General features: G+C 61.1%; 1 protein-coding gene across 1 annotated transcript in view; it reads left to right on the forward strand.

The window, feature by feature from the left end:
• HUWE1 (HECT, UBA and WWE domain containing E3 ubiquitin protein ligase 1) overlaps positions 1 to 26852 on the forward strand; it is a 168024-nt gene that overhangs the window by 3790 nt on the left and 137382 nt on the right. Inside the window, 16 exon segments of the mRNA XM_033083465.1 lie at positions 5736 to 5942; positions 6025 to 6177; positions 7897 to 7959; positions 9421 to 9498; positions 10258 to 10305; positions 10718 to 10786; positions 12501 to 12600; positions 13639 to 13739; positions 15335 to 15485; positions 17217 to 17344; positions 17426 to 17566; positions 19994 to 20105; positions 20187 to 20291; positions 20385 to 20486; positions 24699 to 24779; positions 24906 to 25012. Coding sequence (XP_032939356.1) covers positions 5736 to 5942; positions 6025 to 6177; positions 7897 to 7959; positions 9421 to 9498; positions 10258 to 10305; positions 10718 to 10786; positions 12501 to 12600; positions 13639 to 13739; positions 15335 to 15485; positions 17217 to 17344; positions 17426 to 17566; positions 19994 to 20105; positions 20187 to 20291; positions 20385 to 20486; positions 24699 to 24779; positions 24906 to 25012 — 1746 coding nt within the window.

A 26852-nucleotide genomic window follows, 5' to 3' on the forward strand; every position in this document is an offset into this window, starting at 1 on the left:
CACAATGTCAGGGGGGTCCCCCCATTTTTTATTGATGTTTCCCCAAATTGGGGGGGCTCCCCAATGTCCTCAGAGCCCCCCAGGAGTGCCCTCATTTCCCATGGCCTGGCACTGGAGCCCCAAAACTGGGGAGGGGGCAGCAGAACCCCCCCCTCAGCCCCCCTGGAATGGGAGGGGGAGCCCCAGAATCCCCCAGGACACCAAGGGGGGGGTTCCCCAATTTCCCCCCACCCACCCTGGGGCTGTTCTGGTGCAAATTTTATCTCAGAGACCCCAAAAATTTTAAATATCCTAAAATCAGTGTGGGAGGGGGGGAACCCCTCACAGACCCCAAAACCCCCAAGAGGACCCAGATTCTTTTATGGGGAGGGGGCAAAATTCCATTTTCTTGTTCTGCATTGGGGAGGGGGCTCAGCTGCTGCCTGGGGGGTTGTTGGGGTTCCTGCTGGGAATTCTGGGGGTCCCCTGGGGGTGTGGGGGTTTTGGGTGGGCTCAGGGGGTCTGGATTGGGGTTCAGCCCCAGATCTCACCCCTGTGCCCCCCCCCAGTACAGCCTGGGGATGTGGGGGGTTTGTGGGGGGCTCAGGGGGGTCCAGGCTGTGCCCCCAGCCCCAAATTCCACCTTCTATCGCTGAGTGGATTTGGGGGGATTCAGGGGGGTCCAGGCTGTGCCCCCAACCCCAAATCCCATCCCCAGTCCCCCCCCAGTGTCACCTCTATCCCTAAGTGGATTTGGGGGGGTTCATGGGGGGTTCAGGCCGTGCCCCCAGCCCCAAATCTCACCCTTCTTCCCCCCCAAGTACGGGCTGTACTCTTGGGTGGATTTGGGGGGGATTCGTGGGGGTCCAGGCTGTGCCCCCAACCCCAAATCTCCCCCTCAGTGCGAACTGTACCACTGGGTGGATTTGGTGGGGGGTTCATGGGGTCCATGCTGTGCCCCCAACCCCAAATCTCCCCCCCAATCCCCCCTCAGTGCGAGCTGTACCACTGGGTGGATATGGGGGGGATTGGACTGGGGTCCCAGTTGTGTGTTCCCAGTACAGGCTGTGGATATGGGGTGCTCTGGGGGGGTCTGAGGGGGTCCAGGCTGTGCCCCCAACCCCAAATCTCCCCACTCAGTGCAAGCTGTACCACTGGGTGGACCTGAGGGTGTTCATGGGGGGCTCATGGGGGTCCTGGCTGTGACCCCAACCCCAAATCTCCCCCTTAATCCCCTCTCCAGTGTGGGCTGTACCACTAAGTGCATATGGGGGGATTGGATTGGATTGGATTGGATTGGGGTCCCCAGTACAAGCTGTGGATATGGGATCTCAGGAGGGACTCAGTGGGATCTTAGGGAATCCAGGCCGTGCCCCCAACCCCAAATCTCCCCCTCAGTGCGAGCTGTACCCCTGGGTGGATATAAGGGGATTGGACTGGGGTCCTGGCTGTGCCTTTCCCATACAAGCTGTGGATAGGGGGGGTTCAGGGGGGGCTCAGGGGGTTCTTAAGGAGTCCAGGCTGTGCCCCCAACCCCAAAACTTTCCCCCTCAGTGCAAGCTGTACCACTGGTTGGATTTTGGGGGCTCAGAGGGGGTCCAGGCTGTGCCCCCAACCCCAAATCTCCCTTCCCAGTGTGAGCTGTACCACTGGGTGGACCTGAGGGGGTTCATGGTGCCTTCAGGGGGGGGTCCAGGCTGTGCCCCCTATCCCCCCTAGTGCAAGCTGTGGCTATGGGGGGCTCAGGGGGGCTCAGAGGGGGTCCAGGCTGTGCCCCCAACCCCAAATCTCCCTCTCCAGTGCGAGCTGTACCACTGGGTGGATTTGGTGGGGGGTTCATGGGGGTCCAGGCTGTGCCCCCAACCCCAAATCTCCCCCCCAGTGCGAGCTGTACCTCTGGGTGGACCTGAGGGGGTTCATGGGGGGCTAATGGAGTCCAGGCTGTGCCACCAGCCCCAAATTTTCCCCCCCAATCCCCCTCAGTGCAGACTGTACCACTGGCTGGATATGGGGGGGTTGGATTGGGGTCCCAACTGTGTCTCCCCAGTACAATCTGTGGGTATGGGGAGGTTCCTGGTGTCTTCAGGGGGGTCCAGGCCGTGCCCCCAACCCCAAATCTCCCCAAATGTCCCCCCTCAGTGCAAGCTGTACCACTGGGTGGATTTGGTGGGCGGTTCATGGGGTCCACGCTGTGCCCTCAACCCCAAATCTCCCCCTCAGTGCAAGCTGTACCACTGGGTGGATAAAAGGGGATTGGACTGGGGTCCTGGCTGTGCCTCCCCTGTACAAGCTGTAGCTATGGGGTGCTCAGGGAGGGTCTTAGGGGGTCCAGGCTGTGCCCCCAACCCCAAATCTCCCCCCCAATCCCCCCTCAGTGCGAGCTGTACCACTGAGTGGACCTGGGGGGGATTGGACTGGGGTCCCAGTTGTGTGTTCCCAGTACAAGCTGTGGGTATGGGGTGCTTAAGGGGGGGTCTGAGGGGGTCCAGGCTGTGCCCCCAACCCCAAATCTCCCCACTCAGTGCAAGCTGTACCACTGGGTGGACCTGAGGGTGTTCATGGGGGGCTCATGGGGGTCCTGGCCGTGCCCCCAACCCCAAATCTCCCCCTTAATCCCCGCTCCAGTGTGGGCTGTACCACTAAGTGCATTTGGGGGGATTGGATTGGGGTCCCCAGTACAAGCTGTGGATACGAGGGGGTCCTGGCTGTGCCTTTCCCATACAAGCTGTGGATATGGGGGGTTCAGGAGGGACTCAGAGGGGTCTTAGGGAATCCAGGCTGTGCCCCCAACCCCAAATCTCCCCCTCAGTGCGAGCTGTACCACTGGGTGGGTATGGGTGGGATTGAACTGGGGTCCCAGCTGTGTCTCCCCAGTTCAGGCTGTGGATATGGGGTGCTCAGGGAGGGTCTTACGGGGTCCAGGCTGTGCCCCCAACCCCAGATCTCCTCCTCAGTGTGAGCTGTACCACTGGGTGGGTATGAGTGGGATGGGGTGGGGTCCTGCCTGTGCCTCCCCTGTACAAGCTGTGGATTTGGGGAGGTTCATGGGGGGTTCATGGGGTCCAGGCTGTGCCCCCAACCCCAAATCTCGCTTCCCAGTGCGAGCTGTACCACTGGGTGGATTTGGGTGGGATTGAACTGGGGTCCTGGCTGTGCCTCCCCTGTACAAGCTGTGGCTATGGGGTGCTCAGGGAGGGTCTTAGGGGGTCCATGCTGTGCCCCCAACCCCAAATCTCCCCACTCAGTGCAAGCTGTACCACTGGGTGGACCTGGGGGGGATTCAGGGGGGTCCAGGTTGTGTCCCCAACCCCAGATTTCCCCCTCAGTGTGAGCTGTACCACTGGGTGGATTTTGGGAGGGGTTGGATTTGGGGTCCCCAGTACAAGCTGTGGATATGAGGGACTCGGGGGGGGGTCTTAGGCTGTCCAGGCTGTGCCCCCAACCCCAAATCATACCCCAAATACCTTCCCAGTGCCAGCTGTATCCCTGGGTGGATTTGGGTGGGATTGAACTGGGGTCCCAGCTGTGTCTCCCCAGTTCAGGCTGTGGATATGGGGTTTCAGGAGGGACTCAGTGGGATCTTAGGGAATCCAGGCTGTGCCCCCAACCCCAAATCTCCTCCTCAGTGTGAGCTGTACCCCTGGGTGGATATAAGGGGATTGGACTGGGGTCCTGGCTGTGCCTTTCCAGTACAGGCTGTGGATATGGGGGGCTCAGGGGGGCTCAGAGGGGGTCCAGGCTGTGCCCCCAACCCCAAATCTCCCCCTCAGTGCAAGCTGTACCACTGGGTGGATATAAGGGGATTGGACTGGGTTCCTGGCTGTGCCTTTCCCATACAAGCTGTGGATATGGGATCTCAGGAGGGACTCAGTGGGATCTTAATGGGTCCAGGCTGTGCCCCCAACCCCAAATCTCCCCCCCAATTTCCCCTCAGTGTGAGCTGTACCACTGGGTGGATATGAGTGGGATGGGTTGGGGTCCTGCCTGTGCCTCCCCTGTACAAGCTGTGGATTTGGGGAGGTTCATGGGGGGTTCATGGGGTCCAGGCTGTGCCCCCAACCCCAAATCTCCCCCTCAGTGCAAGCTGTACCACTGGGTGGATATAAGGGGATTGGACTGGGGTCCTGGCTGTGCCTTTCCCATACAAGCTGTGGATATGGGGGGTTCAGGAGGGACTCAGAGGGATCTTAGGGAATCCAGGCTGTGCCCCCAACCCCAAATCTCCCCCTCAGTGCGAGCTGTACCACTGGGTGGATTTGGTGGGGGGTTCATGGGGTCCACGCTGTGCCCCCAACCCCAAATCCCCCCCCCAGTGCGAGCTGTACCACTGGGTGGACCTGGAGGGGTTCATGGAGGCTTCAGGAGGGTCTGGGCTGTGCCTCCCCTGTACAGTCTGTGCATGTGGGGAGGTTCGTGGGGGGTTCATGGGGTCCAGGCTGTGCCCCCAACCCCAAATCTCCCTCCTCAGTGTGAGCTGTACTCCTGGGTGGATAAAAGGGGATTGGACTGGGGTCCTGGCTGTGCCTCCCCCATACAAGCTGTGGATTTGGGGTGCTCAGGGGGGCTCAGAGGGGGTCCATGCTGTGCCCCCAGCCCCACATCTCCCCCTCAGTGCGAGCTGTACCACTGATTGGATATGGGGGGTTGGACTGGGGTCCCAGCTGTGTCTCCCCAGTTCAGGCTGTGGATATGGGGTTTCAGGAGGGATTCAGTGGGATCTTAGGGAATCCAGGCTGTGCCCCCATCCCCAAATCTCCCCCTCAGTGCGAGCTGTACCACTGGGTGCATATGGGGGGCTCAGGGGGGGTTCAGGGGAGTCCTGGCTGTGCCTCCCCAGTGCAAGCTGTGGATATGAGGGATTCATGGGCAGCTCAGAGGGGGTCTTAGGCTGTCCAGGCTGTGCCCCCAACCCAAAATCTACCCCCTCCAGTGTGAGCTGTATCACTGGGTGGATATGGGGGAGGATTCAGGGGGGTCCTGACTCTGCCTCCCCTGCACAAGCTGTGGGTATGGGGTGCTCGGGGTGGGTCTTAGGGGGTCCATGCTGTGCCCCCAACCCCAAATCTCCCTTCCCAGTGTGAGCTGTATCCCTGGGTGGACCTGAGGGGGTTCATGGTGCCTTCAGGGGGGTGTCCAGGCTGTGCCCCCTATCCCCCCTAGTGCAAGCTGTGGATATGAGGGGCTCAGGGGGGGTCCAGGCTGTGCCCCCAACCACAAATCTCCCCCCCCAATCCCCCCTCAGTGTGAGCTGTATCACTGGGTGGGTATGAGTGGGATGGGTTGGGGTCTTGCCTGTGCCTCCCCTGTACAAGCTGTGGGTATGGGGAGGTTCATGGGGGTTCATGGGGTCCAGGCTGTGCCCCCAACCCCAAATCTCCCTCCTCAGTGTGAGCTGTACCACTGGGTGGATTTGGGAGGTTCATGGGGGTCCATGCTGTGCCCCCAACCCCAGATCTCCCCCCACAGTGCGAGCTGTACCACTGATTGGATATGGGGGGATTGAACTGGGGTCCCAGCTGTGTCTCCCCAGTTCAGGCTGTGGATATGGGGTTTCAGGAGGGACTCAGTGGGATCTTAGGGAATCTAGGCTATGCCCCCAACCCCAAATCTCTCCCTCAGTGCGAGCTGTACCACTGGGTGGGTATGGGGAGGTTGGGGTTCCAGTACAAGCTGTGGATATGAGGTTTCAGGAGGGACTCAGTGGGATCTCAGGGAGGTCCAGGCTGTGCCCCCAACCCCAAATCTCCCCCCCCCAGTGCGAGCTGTACCACTGGGTGGACCTGCTGGACCGCTTCGACGCGCTGCTGGCCGAGGCGGGCCGGCCGGTGGAGGCCATGAGCTGGATGCTGGCCTGCGACCGGCCCGAGCGGCAGGCGCTGAAATCGCTGCTGCTGGCCCTGCTCAACTTCACCGCCCTGCTCATCGAGTACAGCTTCTCCCGCCACCTCTACAGCTCCATCGAGGTGGGGACAGCCCCAGCCCCGCCCCGGGGGTGTGTGTGTGTGACTGTGGGAGTGTCACAGAGCTGACTCCTGTCCCCTGCAGCACCTGACCACGCTGCTGGCCTCCTCGGACATGCACGTGGTGCTGGCCGTGCTCAACCTGCTCTACGTGTTCAGCAAACGCTCCAACTACATCACCCGGCTGGGCTCGGAGCGCCGAGGGCCCCTGCTGGCCCGGCTGCAGCACCTGGCCGAGGTGGGAGGGGGGTTGGGAGGGGTTTGGGGAGGGGATGGGAGGGGTTTGGGAGGGGTTTGGGGAGGGTTGGAAGGGGTTTGAGGGGTTTTGGGAGGGGTTTGGGGAGGGGTTTTTGGGGGTTTGAGGGATTTGGGGAGGGTTTTTTAGGGGTTTGAGGGGTTTTAGGATGGTTTGAGGGGGTCTGGGAGGGGTTTGGGAGGGGTTTAGGATGGTTTGGGGGGCTTTTGGAAGGGGTTGGGAGGGGTTTGAGGGGTTTTGGGAGGGGTTTGAGGGGTTTGGGAGGGGTTTAGGGCAGTTTGGGGGGGTTTTGAGACGGGTTTAGGGCGGTGTGAGGGGATTTTTGGGGGGTTTAGGGGTGTTTTAGGGGGGTTGGTGGGTTTTTTGGGGGGTTTAGGGGTGTTTTAGGGGGGGTTGGTAAGTTTTTTGGGGGGTTTAGGGGTGTTTTTAGGGGGGATTGGTGGGTTGTTTAGGGGTGTTTTAGGGGGCTTTGGAGGGGTTTAAGAGGGTTTATGGGGGGTTTAAGAGGGTTTCAGGGGGCTTTGGAGGGGTTTAAAAGGGTTTTTGGGGGGTTTAAGAGAGTTTTGGGGGGGTTTGGGGAATTTTGGGGGGGTTTAGGGGTGTTCAGGGGGGGTTGGGGGAGTTTTAGGGGGGTTTTGGGGATTTTTTGGGAATTTTGGGGGGGGGTGGTGGGTTTTTGGGAGGTTTGGAGGGGTTTAAGAGGGTTTTGGGGGGGGTTTGGGGAGTTTAGGGAGGTTTTTGGTGGGTTTAGGGGGATTAGAGGAGGTTTTTGGGGTTTAGGGGGGTTTAGGGAGATTTTGGGGAAGTTTAGGGGCATTAGGGGGGTTTGGGGGAGTTTTAGGGGGATTTGGGGGGTGTTTTGGGGGTTTAGAGTGGTTGGGGGGACTTATGAAAGGTTTTATGGTGGTTTTTGGGGGGTGTAGGGGGGTTTTGAGGGGTTCAAAGGGTTTTTAGGGGGATTTTGGGGCCTTTTAGGGGGTTTGAGGGGGTTTTGGGGGGGTTTGGAGGGGTTTCAGAGGGTTTTAGGAGAGCTTTGGGGGTTTTGGAAGTTTTTGGGGGGATTTGGGGAATTTTGGGGGGTTAAGGGGGGGTTGAGGGGGTTTTGGGGGGGCTCTAGGTGGGATTTAGAGGGGTTTGGGCAGTTTAAGAAGAGTTTAGGGGGGTTTTAGGGGATTTTAGGGGAGTTTTAAGGGGGTTTGGGGAGTTTTAGGAGGTTTTGGGGTGGTTTTGGGAGGTTTTTGGGGGGTTTTGGGGAGGTTTTGGAGTGTTTTTGGGAGGTTTTTGCTTGTTTTTGGGGTGTTTTTGGGAAGGTTTGGGAGGTTTTGGGGTGGTTTTGGGGAGGTTTTGGGGAGGTTTTTCGGTGTTTTTGGGGTGTTTTGGGGAGGTTTTGGAGTGTTTTTGGGAGGTTTTTGGGTGTTTTTGGGAGGTTTTTGGTTGTTTTTGGGGTGTTTTTGGGGTGTTTTTGGGAAGGTTTGGGAGGTTTTGGGGTGTTTTTGGGTGTTTTGGGGAGTTTTTGGGAGGTTTTTGGGTGTTTTTGGGGTGTTTTTGGGTGTTTTTGGGAGTTTTTGGGGTGTTTTGGGGTGGTTTTGGGGAGTTTTTGGGGTGTTTTTGGGAGGTTTGGGAGGTTTTTGGGTGTTTTTGGGAGGTTTGGGAGGTTTTGGGGTTCAGGGGCGAGGCTGAGCCGCGTTGGTGTCCCCACAGAGCTGGGGTGGGAAGGAGAACGGATTCGGGCTGGCTGAGTGCTGCAGGGACCTGCACATGATGGTGAGAGGGGCTGGGGACACTGCGGGTGACACTGTTCACCTGTGTCACCATGGGGGGTGACACTGCCCATCTGTGTGACCTAGGGGGGTGACAGTGCTCACCTGTGTGACCTAGGGAATGACACTGCTCATCTGTGTCACCTGGGGGGTGACATTGCCCATCTGTGTCACCCTGGGGTGTTCTGGGGGTGACACTGCCCACCTGTGTCACCTGGGGGGTGACACTGCCCACCTGTGTCACCTGGGGAGTGACACTGCCCACCTGTGTCACCTGGGGGGTGACACTGCCCACCTGTGTCACCTGGGGAGTGACACTGTTCACCTGTGTCACCCTGGGGAGTGACACTGCCCACCTGTGTCACCTGGGGGGGTGACACTGCCCACCTGTGTCACCTGGGGGGTGCTGGGGGTGACACTGCCCACCTGTGTCACCTGGGGGGTGACACTGCCCACCTGTGTCACCTTGGTGTGTGACATTGCTCACCTGTGTCACCCTGGGGTGTCACACTGCCCACCTGTGTCACCATGGGGGGTGTGACTGCTCACCTGGGTCACCTGGGGGGTGGCACTGCCCACCTGTGTCACCTGGGGGGTGACACTGCCCACCTGTGTCACCTGGGGGGTGACACTGCTCACCTGTGTCACCTGAGGGTGTGACACTGCCCCTCTGTGTCACCATGGGAGGTGACACTGCTCACCTGTGTGACCTGGGGGGTGACACTGCTCACCTGTGTCACCCTGGGGTGACCTCGGGGGTCCCTAGAACTCACCTGTGTCACCTTGATGTGTCCTGGGGGGTGACACTGCCCACCTGTGTCACCCTGGGCTGTGACACTGCTCACCTGTGTCACCCTGGGGTGTGACACTGCTCACCTGTGTCCCTTTGTCCTGTCCTGGGGGTCCCCAGAGCTCACCTGTCCCTCAGGGTTCCTTTTGTCACATTTGCTGTTGTCACATCTCGGTGTGACCTCTTCCCAATGTCACCTTGTCACATCCTGAGGCCCCTCAATGCCGTCCTGGTGTCCCCAACTCTGTCCTGTCCCCTCAGGCTGTCCCCAGCACTGTCCTGCTGTCCCCAGCACTGTCCTGCTGTCCCCAGCACTGTCCTGCTGTCCCCAGCTCTGTCCTGGTGTCCCCAGCTCTGTCCTGTCCCCTCAGGATGTCCCCAGCTCTGTCCTGGTGTCCCCAGCTCTGTCCTGTCCCCTCAGAGTGTCCCCAGCTCTGTCCTGGTGTCCCCAGCTCTGTCCTGGTGTCCCCAGCTCTGTGTCCTGTCCCCAGCTCTGTCCTGATGTCCCCAGCTCTGTCCTGGTGTCCCCAGCTCTGTCCTGTCCCTGTGTCCCACCCCACGGTCCCCAGCCCCCTCCCATGTCCCCCACTGTCCCCTCCCTCATGCCCTGGTGTCCCAGTGTCCCCAGGCTGGCCCTGCCACCCCAGGGGAGGTGACCCTGCTGTCCCCCCCCAGAAATACCCCCCCAGTGCCACCACCCTGCACTTCGAGTTCTACGCCGAGCCGGGCGTCGAGGTCAAGGTGGACAAGAGGGTGAGTGACACTGGGGACACTGGGGACACTGGGTGAGTGACACTGGGGACACTGGGGACACTGGGTGAGTGACACTGGGGACATTGGGGACACTGGGTACATTGGGGACACTGGGTGAGTGACACTGGGGACATTTGGGGGACACTGGGTGAGTGACACTGGGTACATTGGGGACACTGGGGACACTGGGTGAGTGACACTGGGGACACTTGGGGACACTTGGGGACACTGGGTGAGTGACACTGGGGACATTGGGAACACTGGGTGAGTGACACTGGGGACCCTTGGGGACACTGGGTGAGGGACACTGGGGACACTGGGGACACTTGGGGACACTGGGTGAGTGACAATGGGGACACTGGGGACACTTGGGGACACTGGGGACATTGGGGACACCGGGTGAGTGACACTGGGGACATTGGGAACACTGGGTGAGTGACACTGGGGACATTGGGGACACTGGGAACATTTGGGGACACTGGGTGAGTGACACTGGGGACACTTGGGGACACTGGGTGAGTGACACTGGGGACACTGGGGACACTGGGTGAGTGACACTGGGGACATTGGGGACATTTGGGGACACTTGGGGACATTGGGGGACACTGGGTGAGTGACACTGGGGACATATGGGGACACTGGGGACATCTGGGGACATTTGGGGGACACCTGGGAGTCCCCAGAACACTGGGGACATTTGGGGACACTGGGGACATTTGGGGGACACTGGTGCCACCCCGTGCCGTGCTGTCCCCCCAGGCCAGCAGCACCACCCTGCACTACATCCACATCGAGCAGCTGGACAAGGTGAGAGGGGGGGGGCAGTGCTGGTCTGGGACCCCCAATTCTGTCACCCCCTGCACCCCCTTTGTGTCCCTGCACCCCAACTCTGTCACACCATGTCCCCTTTGTGTCCCTTCCACACCCCCTTTGTGTCCCCTGCACCCCAATTCTGTCACTCCCAACCCAAATTTTGTCCCCTGCCCCTCAGTTTTGTCCCCTGCACCCCCTTTTTGTTCCTCCCCACCCCAATTTTGTCCCCTGAACCCCAGTCTTGTCCCTCCACACCCCAATTCTGTCACTCCCTGCCCCTCAGTTTTGTCCCCTGCACCCCCACTTTGTTCCTCCCCACCCCAATTTTGTCCCCTGCCCCTCAATTTTGTCCCTCCTAACTCTGATTTTTTTTCCCTCCCCACCCCAATTTTTGCCCCCTCCCCAGATTTCAGAGAGCCCCTCGGAGATCATGGAGTCCCTCACCAAGATGTACAGCATCCCCAAGGACAAGCAGGTGCGTGGGGCAGCTCTGGGGGGACCCCCGGGTTTGGGGTGACACCTCGGCTTTGGGGTGACCCCCCATCTTTGGGGTGACCCCCAGCCCCTCCCTGACCCCCCAGCTTTGGGATGAGCCCTCAGCTTTGGGGGGACCCCTTGGATTTGGGGGTGATCTCCCAGCTTTGGGGTGACCCCTCAGGTTTTGGGGTGATCCCTCAGCTGCTCCCTGACCCCCCAGGTTTGGGATGACCCCCGGCTTTGAGGGTGATCCCCCAACTTTGGGGGTGATCTCTCAGCTTTGGGGTGACCCCCAGGTTTCCCTGACCCCCCAGGTTTGGGGTGACCCCTCAGGTTTTGGGGTGAGCCCCCAGCTTTGGGGTGAGCCCCCAGCTTTTGGGGTGAGCCCCCAGCTTTGGGATGACCCCTGGCTTTGAGGGTGATCCCTCAGCTTCGGGGTGATCCCCAGCTTTGAGGGAGATCCCCCAGCTTTGGGGTGAGCCCCCAACTTTGGGGGTGATCCCTCAGCTTTGGGGTGACCCCCATCTCCTCCCTGACCCCCCAGCTTTGGGGATGACCCCCCAGCTTTGGGGTGACCCCCAGCCCCTCCCTGACCCCCCAGCTTTGGGGTGACTCCCAGCTTTTGGGGTGACCCCCAGCCCCTCCCTGACCTCCCAGCTTTGGGGTAAGCCCTCAGCTTTGGGGTGATCTCCCAGCTTTGGGGTGACACCCCAGCTTTGAGGGTGACCCCTTGGCTTTGGGGGTGATCTCTCAGCTTTGGGGTGACCCCCCCAGCTTTGGGGTGACCCCTTGGCTTTGGGGGTGATCCCTCAGCTTTGGGGTGAGCCCCCAACTTTGGGGGTGACCCCCAGGTTTGGGGTGACACCCCAGCCGCTCTCTGACTCCCCAGCTTTGGGGTGATCCCTCAGGTTTTGGGGTGATCCCTCAGCTTTGAGGGTGACCCCCAGGTTTGGGGTGACCCCCAAGCTTTGGGGTGACCCCCATCCCCTCCCTGACCCCCCAAACTCTCTCTGTGCCCCCCCAGCTTTGGGGTGATCCCTCAGCTTTGGGGTGACCCCCCATCTTTGGGGTGACCCCCAGCTCCTCCCTGATCCCCCAACTTTGGGCTGGCCCCCCATCTTTGGGGTGACCCCCAGCCCTTCCCTGACCCCCCAGTTTTGGGGTGACCCCTCAGCTTTGGGGTGACCCTTCAGCTTTGGGGTGACCCCCAGCCCCTCCCTGACTCCCCAAACTCTCTCTGTGCCCCCACTAGCTTTGGGATGACCCCTGGCTTTGAGGGCGATCCCTCAGCTTTGGGGTGAGCCCCCAACTTTGGGGGTGATCTCTCAGCTTTGGGGGTGACCCCCAGTTTTGGGGTGACCCCCCAGCCACTCCCTGACCCCCCAGCTTTGGGGTGACCCCTCAGGTTTTGGGGTGACCCCCCGGCTTTGGGGGTGACCCCTCAGCTTTGGGGTGATCTCTCAGCTTTGGGGTGAGCCCCGGGTTTGGGGTGATCCCCAGCTTTGAGGGAGATCCCCCAGCTTTGGGGGTGATCTCCCAGCTTTGGGATTACCCCCAGCTTTGGGGTGACCCCCATCTTTTGGGGTGACCCCCCAGGTTTGGGGGTGACCCCAGCCCCTCCCTGACCCCCCAGCTTTGGGGTGACCCCCCAAACTCTCCGTGTGCCCCCCCAGTTTTGGGGTGACCCCCCACACTCTGTCTGTGCCCCCCAGATGTTGCTGTTCACCCACATCCGCCTGGCCCACGGCTTCTCCAACCACAAGAAGCGGCTGCAGGCGGTGCAGGCGCGGCTGCACGCCATCTCCATCCTGGGTGGGGCTCCTGCAATTGGGGAGGGGGCTTGGGGTGGGACTGGGGGGCTCTGGGGGTGGGTTTGGAGGGCTTGGGGTGGGTTTGCAGGGTTTGGGGTGGAGTTGGGGGTGGATTTGGGGTGGGTTTGGGCTGGGTTTGGGGTGGATTTTAGGGTGGGTTTGGGGGCTCTGGGGGTGGATTTTGGGGGGCTCTGGGGGTGTATTTTGGGTTGGGTTTGGGGTGGATTTTGGGGTGGGTTTGGGGGGCTTGGGGTGTGTTTTGGGGTGGATTTTGGGTTGGGTTTGGGGTGTATTTTGGGGTGGGTTTGGGGTGTATTTTGAGGTGTATTTTGGGGGGCTGTGGGGGTATATTTTGGGGAGCTCTGGGGGTGTATTTTGGGTGGGTTTGGGGGGTTCCAGGGGTGTATTTTGGGGTGTATTTTGGGGTGTATTTTGGGGGGCTCTGGGGTGTGTTTTGGGCTGGGTTTGGGGTGGATTTTGGGTTGGGTTTGGGGTGGATTTTGGGGTGGGTTTGGGGGCTCTGGGGGTGGATTTTTGGGAACTCTGGGGCTGTGTTTTGGGGTGGATTTTGGGGGGCTCTGGGGGTGTATTTTGGGGTGGGTTTGGGGGGCTTGGGGTGTGTTTTGGGGTGGATTTTGGGATGGGTTTGTGGTGTATTTTGAGGTGAGATTGGGGGGCTCTGGGGGTGTATTTTGGGGTGGGTTTGGGGTGGGTTTGGGGGTGGGTTTGGGGGGCTCTGGGGGTGTATTTTGGGGTGGGTTTGGGGTGTATTTTAGGGTGGGTTTGAGGGGCTCTGGGGGTGTATTTTGGGGTGGGCTTGGGGTGGGTTTGGGGGGCTCTGGGGATATATTCTGGGGTGGGTTTTGGGCTGGGTTTGGGGTGTATTTTGGGGTGGGTTTGGGGGCTCTGGGGGTGGATTTTGGGGGGCTCTGGGGGTATATTTTGAGGAGCTCTGGGGGTGGATTTTGGGGTGGATTTTGGGGAGCTCTAGGGTGTATTTTGGTGTGACCCCCCCCTTTTCTCTCCCCTCTCCCTGCAGTGTACTCCAACGCGCTGCAGGAATCAGCAAACAGCATCCTGTACAACGGGCTGATCGAGGAGCTGGTGGATGTGCTGCAGATCACCGACAAACAGCTCATGGTCAGGGCCTCACCTGCCTCAGGGGTTCCTTACCTGTGCCCTCAGGGGTTCCTCACCTGGCCCAGGGGTTCCTCACCTGCCCTCAGGGGTTCCTCACCTGGCCCTTTACCTGTTCCCTGATCTGTGCCTTTACCTGTCCCTGTACCTGTTCCCTCAGATGTTCCCCCACCTGTCCCTTTACCTGTCTCTATCTGTTCTCTCAGGTGTCTTCTTATGTGTCCCCTCAGCTGTTGATTTACTTGTTCCCTCAGGTGTTTCTTTACCTGTTCCTTCAGCTGTTCTTTTACCTGTGTTCTCAGCTGTCCCTTATTTATTCCTTCAGCTGTTCTCTCACCTGTCCCTTTACCTGTTCTCTCAACTGTCCCCTAAGCTATTCCTTTATTTGTCCTCTCAGGTGTTTTTTCAGCTGTCTTTTTACCTTTTCCTTCAGCTGTTCATTCACCTGTCCCTTCTGTTCCCTCACCTGTTGCTTTAGCTGTTCCCTCAGCTGCCCCCTCACCTGTCAGTTCAGCTGTCCTGCCCCTGTCACCTCACCTGTCCTGCCCCTGTCACCTCCCCTGTCCTGCTCCTATCACCTCCCCTGTCCTGCCTCTGTCACCTCACTTGTCCTGTACCTGTCACCTTACTTGTCCTGCTTCTGTCACCTCCTCTGTCCTGCCTCTGTCACCTCACTTGTCCTGCCCCTGTCATCTCACCTGTCCTGTACCTGTCACCTCAGCTGTCCTGCCCCTGTCACCTCACTTGTCCTGCTCCTATCACCTCACTTGTCCTGCTCCTGTCACCTCCCCTGTCCTGCCCCTGTCACCTCAGCTGTCCTGCCCCTGTCACCTCACTTGTCCTGCTCCTGTCACTTCCCCTGTCCTGCCCCTGTCACCTCACTTGTCCTGCCCCTCTCACCTTACTCATCCTGTGCCTGTCCTACACCTGTCCTGCTCCTGTGTTTTTGGGTGTTTCGTATCTGTCCCTTTACCTGTCACCTCACCTGTCCTGTACCTGTTCTACAGTTGTCTTGCTTCTGTCACCTCACCTGTCCTGCCCCTGTCACCTTACTCATCCTGTGCCTGTCCTACACCTGTCCTGCTCCTGTGTTCTTACGTGTCTTGTATCTGTCTCCTCACTTGTCCCCTCACCTGTTGCTCGCCTGTCTCCTTGTGTGTCCCCTCAGTGATGTCACGCTGCTCGTGCTGCTCACCAGGGACATGAGTGTCCCTTACTTGTCCCTCCCCTGTCGCTCACCTGTCGCTCATCTGTTGCTCACCTGTCCCTCACCTGTCCCCTTGTGTATCCCCTCACTGATGTCACACTGCTCGTGCTACTGACCAGGGACATGAGTGTCCCTCACTTGTCCCTCCCCTGTCCCTCCCCTGTCCCTCTCTTGTCCCTCCCCTGTCCCTCTGTCCCTCCCCTGTCCCTCTCTTGTCTCTCCCCTGTCCCCTCCATCCCTCCCCTGTCCCTCCCTTGTCCCTCCCCTGTCCCTCCCCTGTCCCTCCCCTGTCCCTCCCCTGTCCCTCCCCTGTCCCTCTCCTGTCCCCCCTGTCCCTCCCCTGTCCCCTCCATCCCTCCCCATCCCTGACCCGTGTGTCCCCTGTCCCCAGGACATCAAGGCCGCGTCGCTGCGGACGCTGACGTCCATCGTGCACCTGGAGCGCACGCCCAAGCTCAGCAGCATCATCGACTGCACGGGCACGGCCTCGTACCACGGCTTCCTGCCCGTGCTGGTGCGCAACTGCATCCAGGCCATGATCGGTGCGTGCTGGGGGGGTCACCTGGGGGGGTCACCTGGGGGTGGGACCCTCCCTGAGCTCACCTGGGGGTGTCACCTGGGGGTGTCACCTGGGGGTGGGACCCTCCCTGAGCTCACCTGGGAGCTGTGACCCTCCCTGAGCTCACCTGGGGGGTGGGACCCTCCCTGAGCTCACCTGGGGTGTCACCTGGGGGGTGGGACCTTCCCTGGGACCCTCCCTGAGCTCACCTGGGGGTGGGACCCTCCTGGGACCCTCCCTGAGCTCACCTGGGGGTGGGACCCTCCTGGGACCCTCCCTGAGCTCACCTGGGGGTGGGACCCTCCTGGGACCCTCCCTGAGCTCACCTGGGAGCTGGGACCCTCCTGGGACCCTCCCTGAGCTGACCTGGAGGGGTCACCTGGGAGCTAGGACCCTCCTGGGGGGAGGGACCCTCCCTGAGCTCACCTGGGGGGGTCACCTGGGGGCTGGGACCCTCCCTGAGCTCACCTGGGGGGGGTGAGACCCTCCCTGAGCTCACCTGGGGGGTCACCTGGGGGGTCACCTGGGGGTGGGACCCTCCCTGAGCTCACCTGGGGGGGGTGAGACCCTCCCTGAGCTCACCTGGGGGCTGGGACCCTCCTAGAGTTCACCTGGGGGGTTACCTGGGGGTGGGACCCTTCTGGGACCCTCCCTGAGCTCACCTGGGGGGTTACCTGGGAACTGTGACCCTCCCTGAGCTCACCTGGGGATGGGACCCTCCCTGAACTCAACTGTTGGGACCCTCCCTGAGCTCACCTGGGACCCTCCTGGGACCCTCCCTGAGCTCACCTGGGTAGTGAGACCCTCCCTGAGCTCACCTGGGAGCTGGGACCCTCCTGGGACCCTCCCTGAGCTCACCTGGGGGTGGGACCCTCCCTGAGCTCACCTGGGAGCTGGGACCCTCCTGGGACCCTCCCTGAGCTCACCTGGGGCTGGGACCCTCCTGGGACCTTCCCTGAGCTCACCTGGGAACTGGGACCCTCCCTGAGCTCACCTGGGGGAGTCACCTGGGGGGAGGGACCCTCCTGGGACCTTCCTTGAGCTCACCTGGGGGTGGGACCCTCCCTGAGCTCTCTTGGGGGGGTCACCTGAGGGGAGGGACCCTCCCTGAGCTCACCTGGGGGGTGGGACCCTCCCTGAGCTCACCTGGGTGGGGGTCACCTGGGGGCTAGGACCCTCCTGGGACCCTCCCTGAGCTGACCTGGGAGGGTCACCTGGGGGCAGGACCCTCCTGGGACCCTCCCTGAGCTCACTTGGGGGGGTGGGACCCTCCTGAGGGGTGGGACCCTCCCTGAGCTCACCTGGGGGGTTACCTGGGAACTGTGACCCTCCCTGAGCTCACCTGGGGGGAGGGACCCTCCTGGGACCCTCCCTGAGCTCACTTGGGAGGAGGGACCCTCCCTGAGCTCACCTGGGGCTGGGACCCTCCTGGGACCTTCCCTGAGCTCACTTGGGAGGAGGGACCCTCCCTGAGCTCACCTGGGGGGTGGGACCCTGCTGGGACCCTCCCTGAGCTCACCTGGGGGGTTACCTGGGAACTGTGACCCTCCCTGAGCTCACCTGGGGGGTGGGACCCTCCTGGGACCTTCCCTGAGCTCACCTGGGGGTGGGACCCCCCTGAGCTCACCTGTGCCTCCCCTGAGCTCACCTGGGGGGTCACCTGGGAGCTGGGACCCTCCTGGGACCCTCCCTGAGCTCACTGTGCCTCCCCCAGACCCTTCCATGGAGCCCTACCCCCACCAGTTCGCCACGGCGCTCTTCTCCTTCCTCTACCACCTGGCCAGCTACGACGCGGGCGGCGAGGCGCTGGTGTCGTGCGGCATGATGGAGGCGCTGCTCAAGGTGAGCCCTCCTCCCCTTTGGGGAGGCTCTCAGGTGTGGCAGAGCCTCACCTGTGTGTCCTGTCCCTCCTCGTGTCCCCAGGTGATCAAGTTCCTGGGGGACGAGCAGGACCAGATCACGTTTGTGACGCGGGCGGTGCGCGTGGTGGATCTCATCACCAACCTGGACATGGCGGCGTTCCAGTCGCACAGCGGGCTGTCCATCTTCATCTACCGCCTGGAGGTGTGTGCTGGCCCTGCTCTGGGCTTTGGGGTGTCCTCTTTGGGGGTGCTGAGCCTCTGGGCCACCCCCACAGGAGGTGGATTTGTGCTCCTGCTCTGCTTTTTGGGGTGTGTTGTGGCATTTTTGGGGTGCTGAGCCTCTGTGCCACCCCCACAGGAGGTGGATTTGTGCTCCTGTTCTGCTTTTTGGGGTGTGTTGTGGCATTTTTGGGGTGCTGAGCCTGTGACCCACCCCCACATGATGTGGATCTGTGCTCCTGCCTCGCTTTTTGGGGTGTCCTGTGGCATTTTTGGGGTGCTGAGCCTCTGTGCCACCCCTACATGACATGGATCTGTGCTCCTGCCTCACTTTTTGGGGTCCCCCTGGGTGGTTTTAGGGGTCCTGAGGCTCTGTGCCACCCCCACATGATGTGGATTTGTGCTCCTGCCTCGCTTTTTGGGGTCCCCTTGGGTGGTTTCTGGGGTGCTGAGGTTCTGTGCCACCCCCACAGGAGGTGGATTTGTGCTCCTGCCTCGCTCTTTGGGGTATCCTGTGGCATTTTTGGGGTGCTGAGGCTCTGTGCCACGTCCCCACCAGGTGGATCTGTGCCCCTGCTGTGATTTTTGGGGTCCCCCCGGGGGGTTTGAGGGTGCTGAGGTTCTGTTTCACTCCCACACGTTGTGGATTTGTGCTCCTGCCTCGCTTTTTGGGGTATCCTGTGGCATTTCTGGGGTGCTGAGGCTCTGTGCCACCCCCACATGACATGGATTTGTGCTCCTGCCTCGCTTTTTGGGGTCCCCCTGGGTGGTTTCTGGGGTGCTGAGGTTCTGTGCCACCCCCACATGATGTGGATTTGTGCTCCTGCCTCGCTCTTTGGGGTGTCCTGTGGCATTTTTGGGGTGCTGAGGCTCTGTGCCACCTCCACACCAGGTGGATCTGTGTCCCTGCATTGCTTTTTGGGGTCCCCCTGGGTGGTTTTTGGGGTCCTGAGGTTCTGCGCCACCCCCACAGGAGGTGGATTTCTGCTCCTACCTCGCTTTTTGGGGTTCCATCAGGGGGTTTGGGGGTGCTGAGGCTCTGGCCCACCCTCACACGATGTGGATTTGTGCTCCTGCTCTGCTTTTTGGGGTCCCCCTGGGTGGTTTGGGGGTGCTGAGCCTCTGGGCCACCCCCACACGATGTGGATTTGTGCTCCTGCCCCATTTTTTGGGGTGTCCTGGGGTCCCAGTGTGGTTTTTGGGGGTGCTGGGGCTATGTCCCACTTGCAACACAAAATGGGTCTGTGCTCCACGAGGTGGATCTGTGCTCCTGCCCAACTTTTTGGGGTGTCTGTGGCATTTTTGGGGTGCTGACCCGATCTCTGTCCCCAGCACGAGGTGGATCTGTGTCCCTGTCCCCATTTTTGGGGTGTCCTGTCCCCATTTTTGGGGTGTCCTGTGACATTTTTGGGGTGCTGACCCGATCTCTGTCCCCAGCACGAGGTGGATCTGTGTCCCTGTCCCCATTTTTGGGGTGTCCATGACATTTTTGGGGTGTCTATGTCATTTTTGTGGTGTCCTGTCCCCATTTTTGGGGTGTCCTGTCCCCATTTTTGGGGTGTCTGTGACATTTTTGGGGTGCTGACCCGATCTCTGTCCCCAGCACGAGGTGGATCTGTGTCCCTGTCCCCATTTTTGGGGTGTCCTGTCCCCATTTTTGGGGTGTCTGTGACATTTTTGGGGTGCTGACCCGATCTCTGTCCCCAGCACGAGGTGGATCTGTGTCCCTGTCCCCATTTCTGGGGTGTCCTGTCTCCATTTTTGGGGTGTTTGTGGCATTTTTGGGGTGCTGAACCAGTCTCTGTCCCCAGCACGAGGTGGATCTGTGTCCCTGTCCCCATTTCTGGGGTGTCCCTGTCCCCATTTTTGAGGTACCTATGACATTTTTGGGGTGTCTGTGGCATTTTTGGGGTGCTGACCCAATCTCTGTCCCCAGCACGAGGTGGATCTGTGTCCCTGTCCCCATTTTTGGGGGGTCCTGTCCCCATTTTTGGGGTATCTATGACATTTTTGGGCTGCTGAATGAGTCTCTGTCCCCAGCACGAGGTGGATCTGTGTCCCTGTCCCCATTTTTGGGGTGTCCTGTCCCCATTTTTGGGGTGCTGAACCGATCTCTGTCCCCAGCACGAGGTGGATCTGTGTCCCTGTCCCCATTTTTGGGGTGTCCTGTCCCCATTTTTGGGGTATCTATGACATTTTTGGGGTGCTGACCTGATCTCTGTCCCCAGCACGAGGTGGATCTGTGTCCCTGTCCCCATTTTTGAGGTACCTATGACATTTTTGAGGTATCTATGACATTTCTGGGGTGCTGACCCGATCTCTCCCCCAGCACGAGGTGGATCTGTGTCCCTGTCCCCATTTTTGGGGTGTCTGTGACATTTCTGGGGTGCTGACCCGATCTCTCCCCCAGCACGAGGTGGATCTGTGTCGCCGCGAGTGTCCCTTTGTCATCAAGCCCAAGGTGCAGCGCCCTCCCGCCGCCGCCCTGCCCGAGGGCGAGGACATGGAGACCGACATGGAGGGTGAGCAGAGGGCTGCCAGCAGCGCTGTCCCCTCTCCCTGCTGTCACCTGTCCCCTGCCCGACGTCCCCGTGTCCCCGCAGTGACGGACGTGGCCATGGAGGGCAGTCCCGGCCCCTCGGCCGAAGCGCGACCGGAGCCGCCCGCAGTGCCCGGCACCAGCGCTGCCACCCCGTCCCCGCGCGGCGGTGAGTGTCACCCCCCCCCTGGGGTTTGGGGACACGCTGGGGACATCATCGGGGGTGGGGCTCACCCCTGGGTGTCCCCTCCCTCCCCTGCAGGAGTGCAGTGCATCCCCCAGCGCGCGGCTCTGCTCAAATCCATGCTGAACTTCCTGAAAAAAGCCATCCAGGACCCCGCCTTCTCCGACGGCATCCGGCACGGTGCGTGCTGTCACCGCTGTCCCCAAAGCCCGGGGTGGCAGTGACCGCTGTGTCCCCAGTGTCCCCAAATCCCCCTGGGGGTGGCACTGAATGGTGCATGGGCCCAGTGTCCCCAAACCCATGGGGGGGTGGCCCTGAATGATGCTGTGTCCCCAAACCCTGGGGTGGCACTGCCCACTGTGTCCCCAGTGTCCCCAAACCCCCGGGAGTGTCACTGAGTGCAGTGTCCCCAATGTCCCTGATGTCCCCAATCCCCGGGGGTGTCGCTGACCGCAGTGTCCCCGATGTCCTCAGGGGTGGCACTGAACACTGTGCTGTGTCCCCAAATCCTGGGGTGGCACTGACTGTGGTGTCCCCAGTGTCCCCAAACCCCGGGGTGGCATTACCTGCTGTGTCCCCAGTGTCCCCAAATCCCCCTAGGGGTGGCACTGAACGGTGCATGGGCCCAGTGTCCCCAAACCCGTGGGGGGGTGGCACTGAACAATGCTGTGTCCCCAAACCCTGGGGTGGCAGTGACTACTGTGTCCCCAAATCCTGGGGTGGCACTGCCCGCTGTGTCCCCAATGTCCCCAAACCCCCCGGGGCTGGCACTGAACAGTACTGTGTCCCCAGTGTCACCAAACCCCGGGAGTGTCACTGAGTGCAGTGTCCCCAATGCCCCCGATGTCCCCAATCCCCGGGGGTGTCGCTGACCATGGTGTCCTCGATGTCCTCAGGGGTGGCACTGAACAGTGCTGTGTCCCCAAATCCTGGGGTGGCACTGCCCACTGTGTCCCCAATGTCCCCATACTCCTGGGGGGTGGCACTGAATGGTGCGTGGACCTGGTGTCCCCAAACCCCGGGGTGGCATTGCCTGCTGTGTCCCCAGTGTCCCCAAATCCCCCTGGGGGTGGCGCTGAACAGTGCTGTGTCCCCAGTGTCCCCAAACCCCGGGAGTGTCACTGAGTGCAGTGTCCCCAATGTCCCCGATGTCCCCAATCCCCGGGGGTGTCGCTGACCGTGGTGTCCCCGATGTCCTCAGGGGTGGCACTGAACAGTGCTGTGTCCCCAAATCCTGGGGTGGCACTGCCCGCTGTGTCCCCAATGTCCCCAAATTCCCCATGGGTGGCACTGAACCCTACGTGGGCCCTGATGTCCCCAAACCCTGGGGTGGCAGTGACCACGGTGTCCCCAGTGTCCCCAAACCCCTGGGGGGTGGCACTGAATGGTGCATGGGCCCGGTGTCCCCAAACCCCAGGAGTGTCACTGAGTGCAGTGTCCCCAATGTCCCTGATGTCCCCAATCCCCGGGGGTGTCGCTGACCGCGGTGTCCCCGATGTCCTCAGGGGTGGCACTGAACAATGCTATGTCCCCAAATCCTGGGGTGGCACTGCCCGCTGTGTCCCCAATGTCCCCAAACCTCCCTGGGGTGGCACTGACTGTGGTGTGTCCCCAGTGTCCCCAGACCCTGGGGTGGCACTGACCACTGTGTCCCCAAACTCCCCTGGAGTGGCACTGAACAGTGCATGGGCCCAATGTCCCCAAACCACCCAGGGGATGGCACTGCCCTCTGTGTCCCCGGTGTCCCCAAACCCCCCGGGGCTGGCACTGAACAGTACTGTGTTCCCAGTGTCCCCAAACCCCGGGAGTGTCACTGAGCGTGGTGTCCCCAATGTCCCTGATGTCCCCAATCCTTGGGGGTGTCGCTGACCGCGGTGTCCCCGATGTCCTCAGGGGTGGCACTGAACAATGCTATGTCCCCAAATCCTGGGGTGGCACTGCCCGCTGTGTCTCCAATGTCCCCAAATTCCCCGGGGTGGCACTGACTGTGGTGTCCCCAGTGTCCCCAAACCCCGGGGTGGCAGCGACTGTGGTGTCCTCAGTGTCCCCAAATTCCCCTGGGGGTGGCACTGAATGGTGCATGGGCCCAGTGTCCCCAAACCCATGGGGGGGTGGCCCTGAACAATGCTGTGTCCCCAAATCCTGGGGTGGCAGTGACTGCTGTGTCCCCAAATCCTGGGGTGGCACTGCCCGCTGTGTCCCCAATGTCCCCAAACCCCCCGGGGGTGACACTGAACAGTACTGTGTCCCCAGTGTCCCCAAACCCCGGGAGTGTCACTGAGTGCAGGGTCCCCAATGTCCGCAAACCCCCGGGAGTGTCACTGAGTGCAGTGTCCCCAATGTCCCTGATGTCCCCAATCCCCGGGGCTGTCACTGACCGTGGTGTCCTCGATGTCCTCAGGGGTGGCACTGAACAGTGCTGTGTCCCCAAATCCTGGGGTGGCACTGCCCGCTGTGTCCCCAATGTCCCCAAATTCCCCATGGGTGGCACTGAACCCTACGTGGGCCCTGATGTCCCCAAACCCTGGGGTGGCAGTGACCACGGTGTCCCCAGTGTCCCCAAACCCCTGGGGGGTGGCACTGAATGGTGCATGGGCCCGGTGTCCCCAAACCCCAGGAGTGTCACTGAGTGCAGTGTCCCCAATGTCCCTGATGTCCCCAATCCCCGGGGGTGTCACTGACCGTGGTGTCCTCGATGTCCTCAGGGGTGGCACTGAACAATGCTGTGTCCCCAAATCCTGGGGTGGCACTACCCGCTGTGTCCCCAATGTCCCCAAACCCCCTGGGGGTGGCACTGAACAGTACGTGGGCCTGGTGTCCCCAAAGCTCAGGGTGGCACTGCCCACCGTGTCCCCAGTGTCCCCAAACCCCTGGGGGTGGCACTGAATGGTGGGTGGGCCCTGATGTCCCCAAACCCTGGGGTGGCAGTGACCACGGTGTCCCCAGTGTCCCCAAACCCCTGGGGGGTGGCACTGAATGGTGCATGGGCCCAATGTCCCCAAACCACCCAGGGGATGGCACTGCCCTCTGTGTCCCCAATGTCCCCAAACCCCCCCGGGGGTGGCACTGAATGGTGCATGGGCCCGGTGTCCCCAAACCCCAGGAGTGTCACTGAGCATGGTGTCCCCAATGTCCCTGATGTCCCCAATCCCCGGGGGTGTCACTGACCGTGGTGTCCCCGATGTCCTCAGGGGTGGCACTGAACAGTGCTGTGTCCCCAAATCGTGGGGTGGCACTGCCCGCTGTGTCTCCAATGTCCCCAAATTCCCCATGGGTGGCACTGAACAGTACGTGGGCCTGGTGTCCCCAAAGCTCAGGGTGGCACTGCCCACCGTGTCCCCAGTGTCCTCAAATCCCCCTGGGGATGGCACTGAATGGTGGGTGGGCCCTCATGTCCCCAAACCCTGGGGTGGCAGTGACCACGGTGTCCCCAGTGTCCCCAAACCCCTGGGGGGTGGCACTGAGTGGTGCATGGACCCAATGTCCCCAAACCACCCAGGGGATGGCACTGAACAGCGCTGTGTCCCCAGTGTCCCCAAATCCTGGGTGGCACTGAATGGTGGGTGGTCCCCGATGTCCCCAACCCCCCCTGGGGGTGGCACTGCCCACCATGTCCCCGATGTCCCCAACCCCCGGGGGTGTCACTACCCACTGACCACCGTGTCCCCAATGTCCCCAAACCTCCCTGGGGGTGTCACTCAGCGCAGTGTCCCCAATGTCTCCAACCCCCAGGGGTGGCACTACCCACTCTGTCCCCGATGTCCCCAACCCCCGGGGGTAGCGGTGACAGCGCTGTCCCCAATGTCCCCGCTGTCCCTGGGGGTGTCACTGCCCACCCTGTCCCCGATGTCCCCAGGGGGTGGTGGTGACGGCGCTGTCCCCAATGTCCCCGCTGTCCCGGGGATGGCGGTGACGGCGCTGTCCCCAATGTCCCCGCTGTCCCTGGGGGTAGCACTGACGGCACTGTCCCCAATGTCCCCGCTGTCCCTGGGGGTGTCACTGCCCTCCCTGTCCCCAATGTCCCCGCTGTCCCTGGGGGTGTCACTGCCCTCCCTGTCCCCAATGTCCCCGCTGTCCCCGGGATGGCGGTGACGGCGCTGTCCCCAGTGTCCCCGGGGATGGCGGTGACGGCGCTGTCCCCAGTGTCCCCGCTGTCCCCGGGGTGGCGGTGATGGCGCTGTCCCCACTGTCCCCGGGGTGGCAGTGACCGCGCTGTCCCCAATGTCCCCACTGTCCCTGGGAATGGCGGTGACAGCGCTGTCCCCAATGTCCCCGGGGGTGTCACTGCCCAACTGTCCCCGCTGTCCCCGGGGTTGTCACTGCCTGCCGTGTCCCCGATGTCCCCAACCCCTGGGGATGGCACTGACGGCGCTGTCCCCGCTGTCCCCGCAGTGATGGACGGCTCGCTGCCCACGTCCCTGAAGCACATCATCAGCAACGCCGAGTACTACGGCCCCTCGCTGTTCCTGCTGGGTGAGCCCCGCCCCGGCCCCGCCCGGGCCCCGCCAGGTGCCAGGTGCTCACCTGCCCTCAGGTGCTCACCTGCCCTCAGGTGTGGCCTGCCCTCAGTGCCCCCCTCTCCTCTCTCCTCCGCCGCAGCGACCGAGGTGGTGACGGTGTTCGTGTTCCAGGAGCCCTCGCTGCTGTCCTCGCTGCAGGACAACGGCCTCACCGACGTCATGCTGCACGCGCTGCTCATCAAGGACGTGAGTGTCACACCTGTCACACCTGTGCTACCTGTCACCTGTCCTGTCACCTGTCCTACCTGTCACTTGTCCTACTTGTCACCTGTCCTATCCTACCCATCACCTGTCCCCTGTGTATCCCCTCACCGACGTCATGCTGCACGCGCTGCTCATCAGGGACGTGAGTGTCACACTTGTCAGCTGTCATACCTGTCACCTGTGCTACCTGTCATACCTGTCCTGTCACCTGTCCGGTCATCTGTGTTACCTGTGCCTTTACCTGTCCTGTCACACCTGTCACCTGTCCTATCCTACATGTCCTACCTGTCCCCTGTGTATCCCCTCACCGACGTCATGCTGCACGCGCTGCTCATCAAGGACGTGAGTGTCACACCTGTCACCTGTGTTACCTGTCACCTGTGCTACACCTGTCCTTTCATACCTGTCACCTGTCCTGTCACCTCTGTCCCTTCACCTGTCCCCATGTATCCCCTCACCAACGTCATGCTGCACGCACTGTTCATCAAGGACGTGTCACACCTGTCACACCTGTCCTGTCACCAGTCACACCTGTCACCTGTCCTGTCACCTGTGTCCTTATCTGTCCCTTCACCTGTCCCCCTGTGTGTCCCCTCACCGACGTCGTGCTGCACGCGCTGCTCATCAAGGATGTGAGTGTCACACCTGTCACCTGTGTTACCTATCACCTGTCCTGTCACCTGTCCTGTCACCTGTCCTGTCACCTGTCCTGTCACCTGCCCTATCCTACATGTCCTACCTGTCCCCTGTGTATCCCCTCACCGACGTCATGCTGCACGCGCTGCTCATCAAGGATGTGAGTGTCACACCTGTCACACCTGTCACCTGTGCTACCTGTCACCTGTGTTACCTCTCACACCTGTCACCTGTGCTAGACCTGTTCTGTCACACCTGTCACCTGTCCTATCCTACCTGTCACCTGTCCCCCCATGTATCCCCTCACCAACATCATGCTGCACGCGCTGCTCATCAAGGACGTGAGTGTCACACCTGTCACACCTGTCATCTGTGCCTTCACTTGTCCTGTCACACCTGTCACCTGTCCTGTCACCTGTGTCCTTATCTGTCCCTTCACCTGTCCCCATGTATCCCCTCACCGACGTCATGCTGCACGCGCTGCTCATCAAGGACATGAGTGTCACACCTCTCACACCTATCACCTGTGCTACACCTGTCTTGTCACACTTGTCAGCTGTCCTGTCATCTGTCCTGTCATCTGTGCTACCTGTCCTACCTGTCACCTGTCCTATCATACCTGTCACCTGTGTTACCTGTCCTACCTGTCACACCTGTCATACCTGTCACCTGTGCCCTTATCTGTCCCTTCACCTGTCCCCCTGTGTGTCCCCTCACTGACGTCATGCTGCACACGCTGCTCATCAAGGACGTGAGTGTCACACCTGTCACCTGTGCTGTACCTGTCCTGTCACACCTGTCCTGTCACCTCTGTCCCTTCACCTGTCCCCGTGTATCCCCTCACCGACGCCATGCTGCACACGCTGCTCATCAAGGACGTGAGTGTCACACCTGTCACCTGTGCCTTTACCTGTCCTGTCACACCTGTCACCTGTCTTGTCACCTCTGCCTTTATCTGTCCCTTCACCTGTCCCCGTGTATCCCCTCACCGACGTCATGCTGCACACGCTGCTCATCAAGGACGTGAGTGCCTCACTTGTCACCTGTCACACCTGTCACCTGTCCCACACATGTTCCCTCACCTGTGCTACAGTTGTCACCTCACCTGTGCTGTCTGTCATCCTTTCCAACTGTCACCTGTCCTACTTGTCACCTCACCTGTCACCTCATGTATCCCTACTGACAT

The sequence above is a fragment of the Catharus ustulatus genome, chromosome 32, assembly GCF_009819885.2.
Source record: "Catharus ustulatus isolate bCatUst1 chromosome 32, bCatUst1.pri.v2, whole genome shotgun sequence".
In the NCBI taxonomy this organism is placed as follows: domain Eukaryota; kingdom Metazoa; phylum Chordata; class Aves; order Passeriformes; family Turdidae; genus Catharus; species Catharus ustulatus.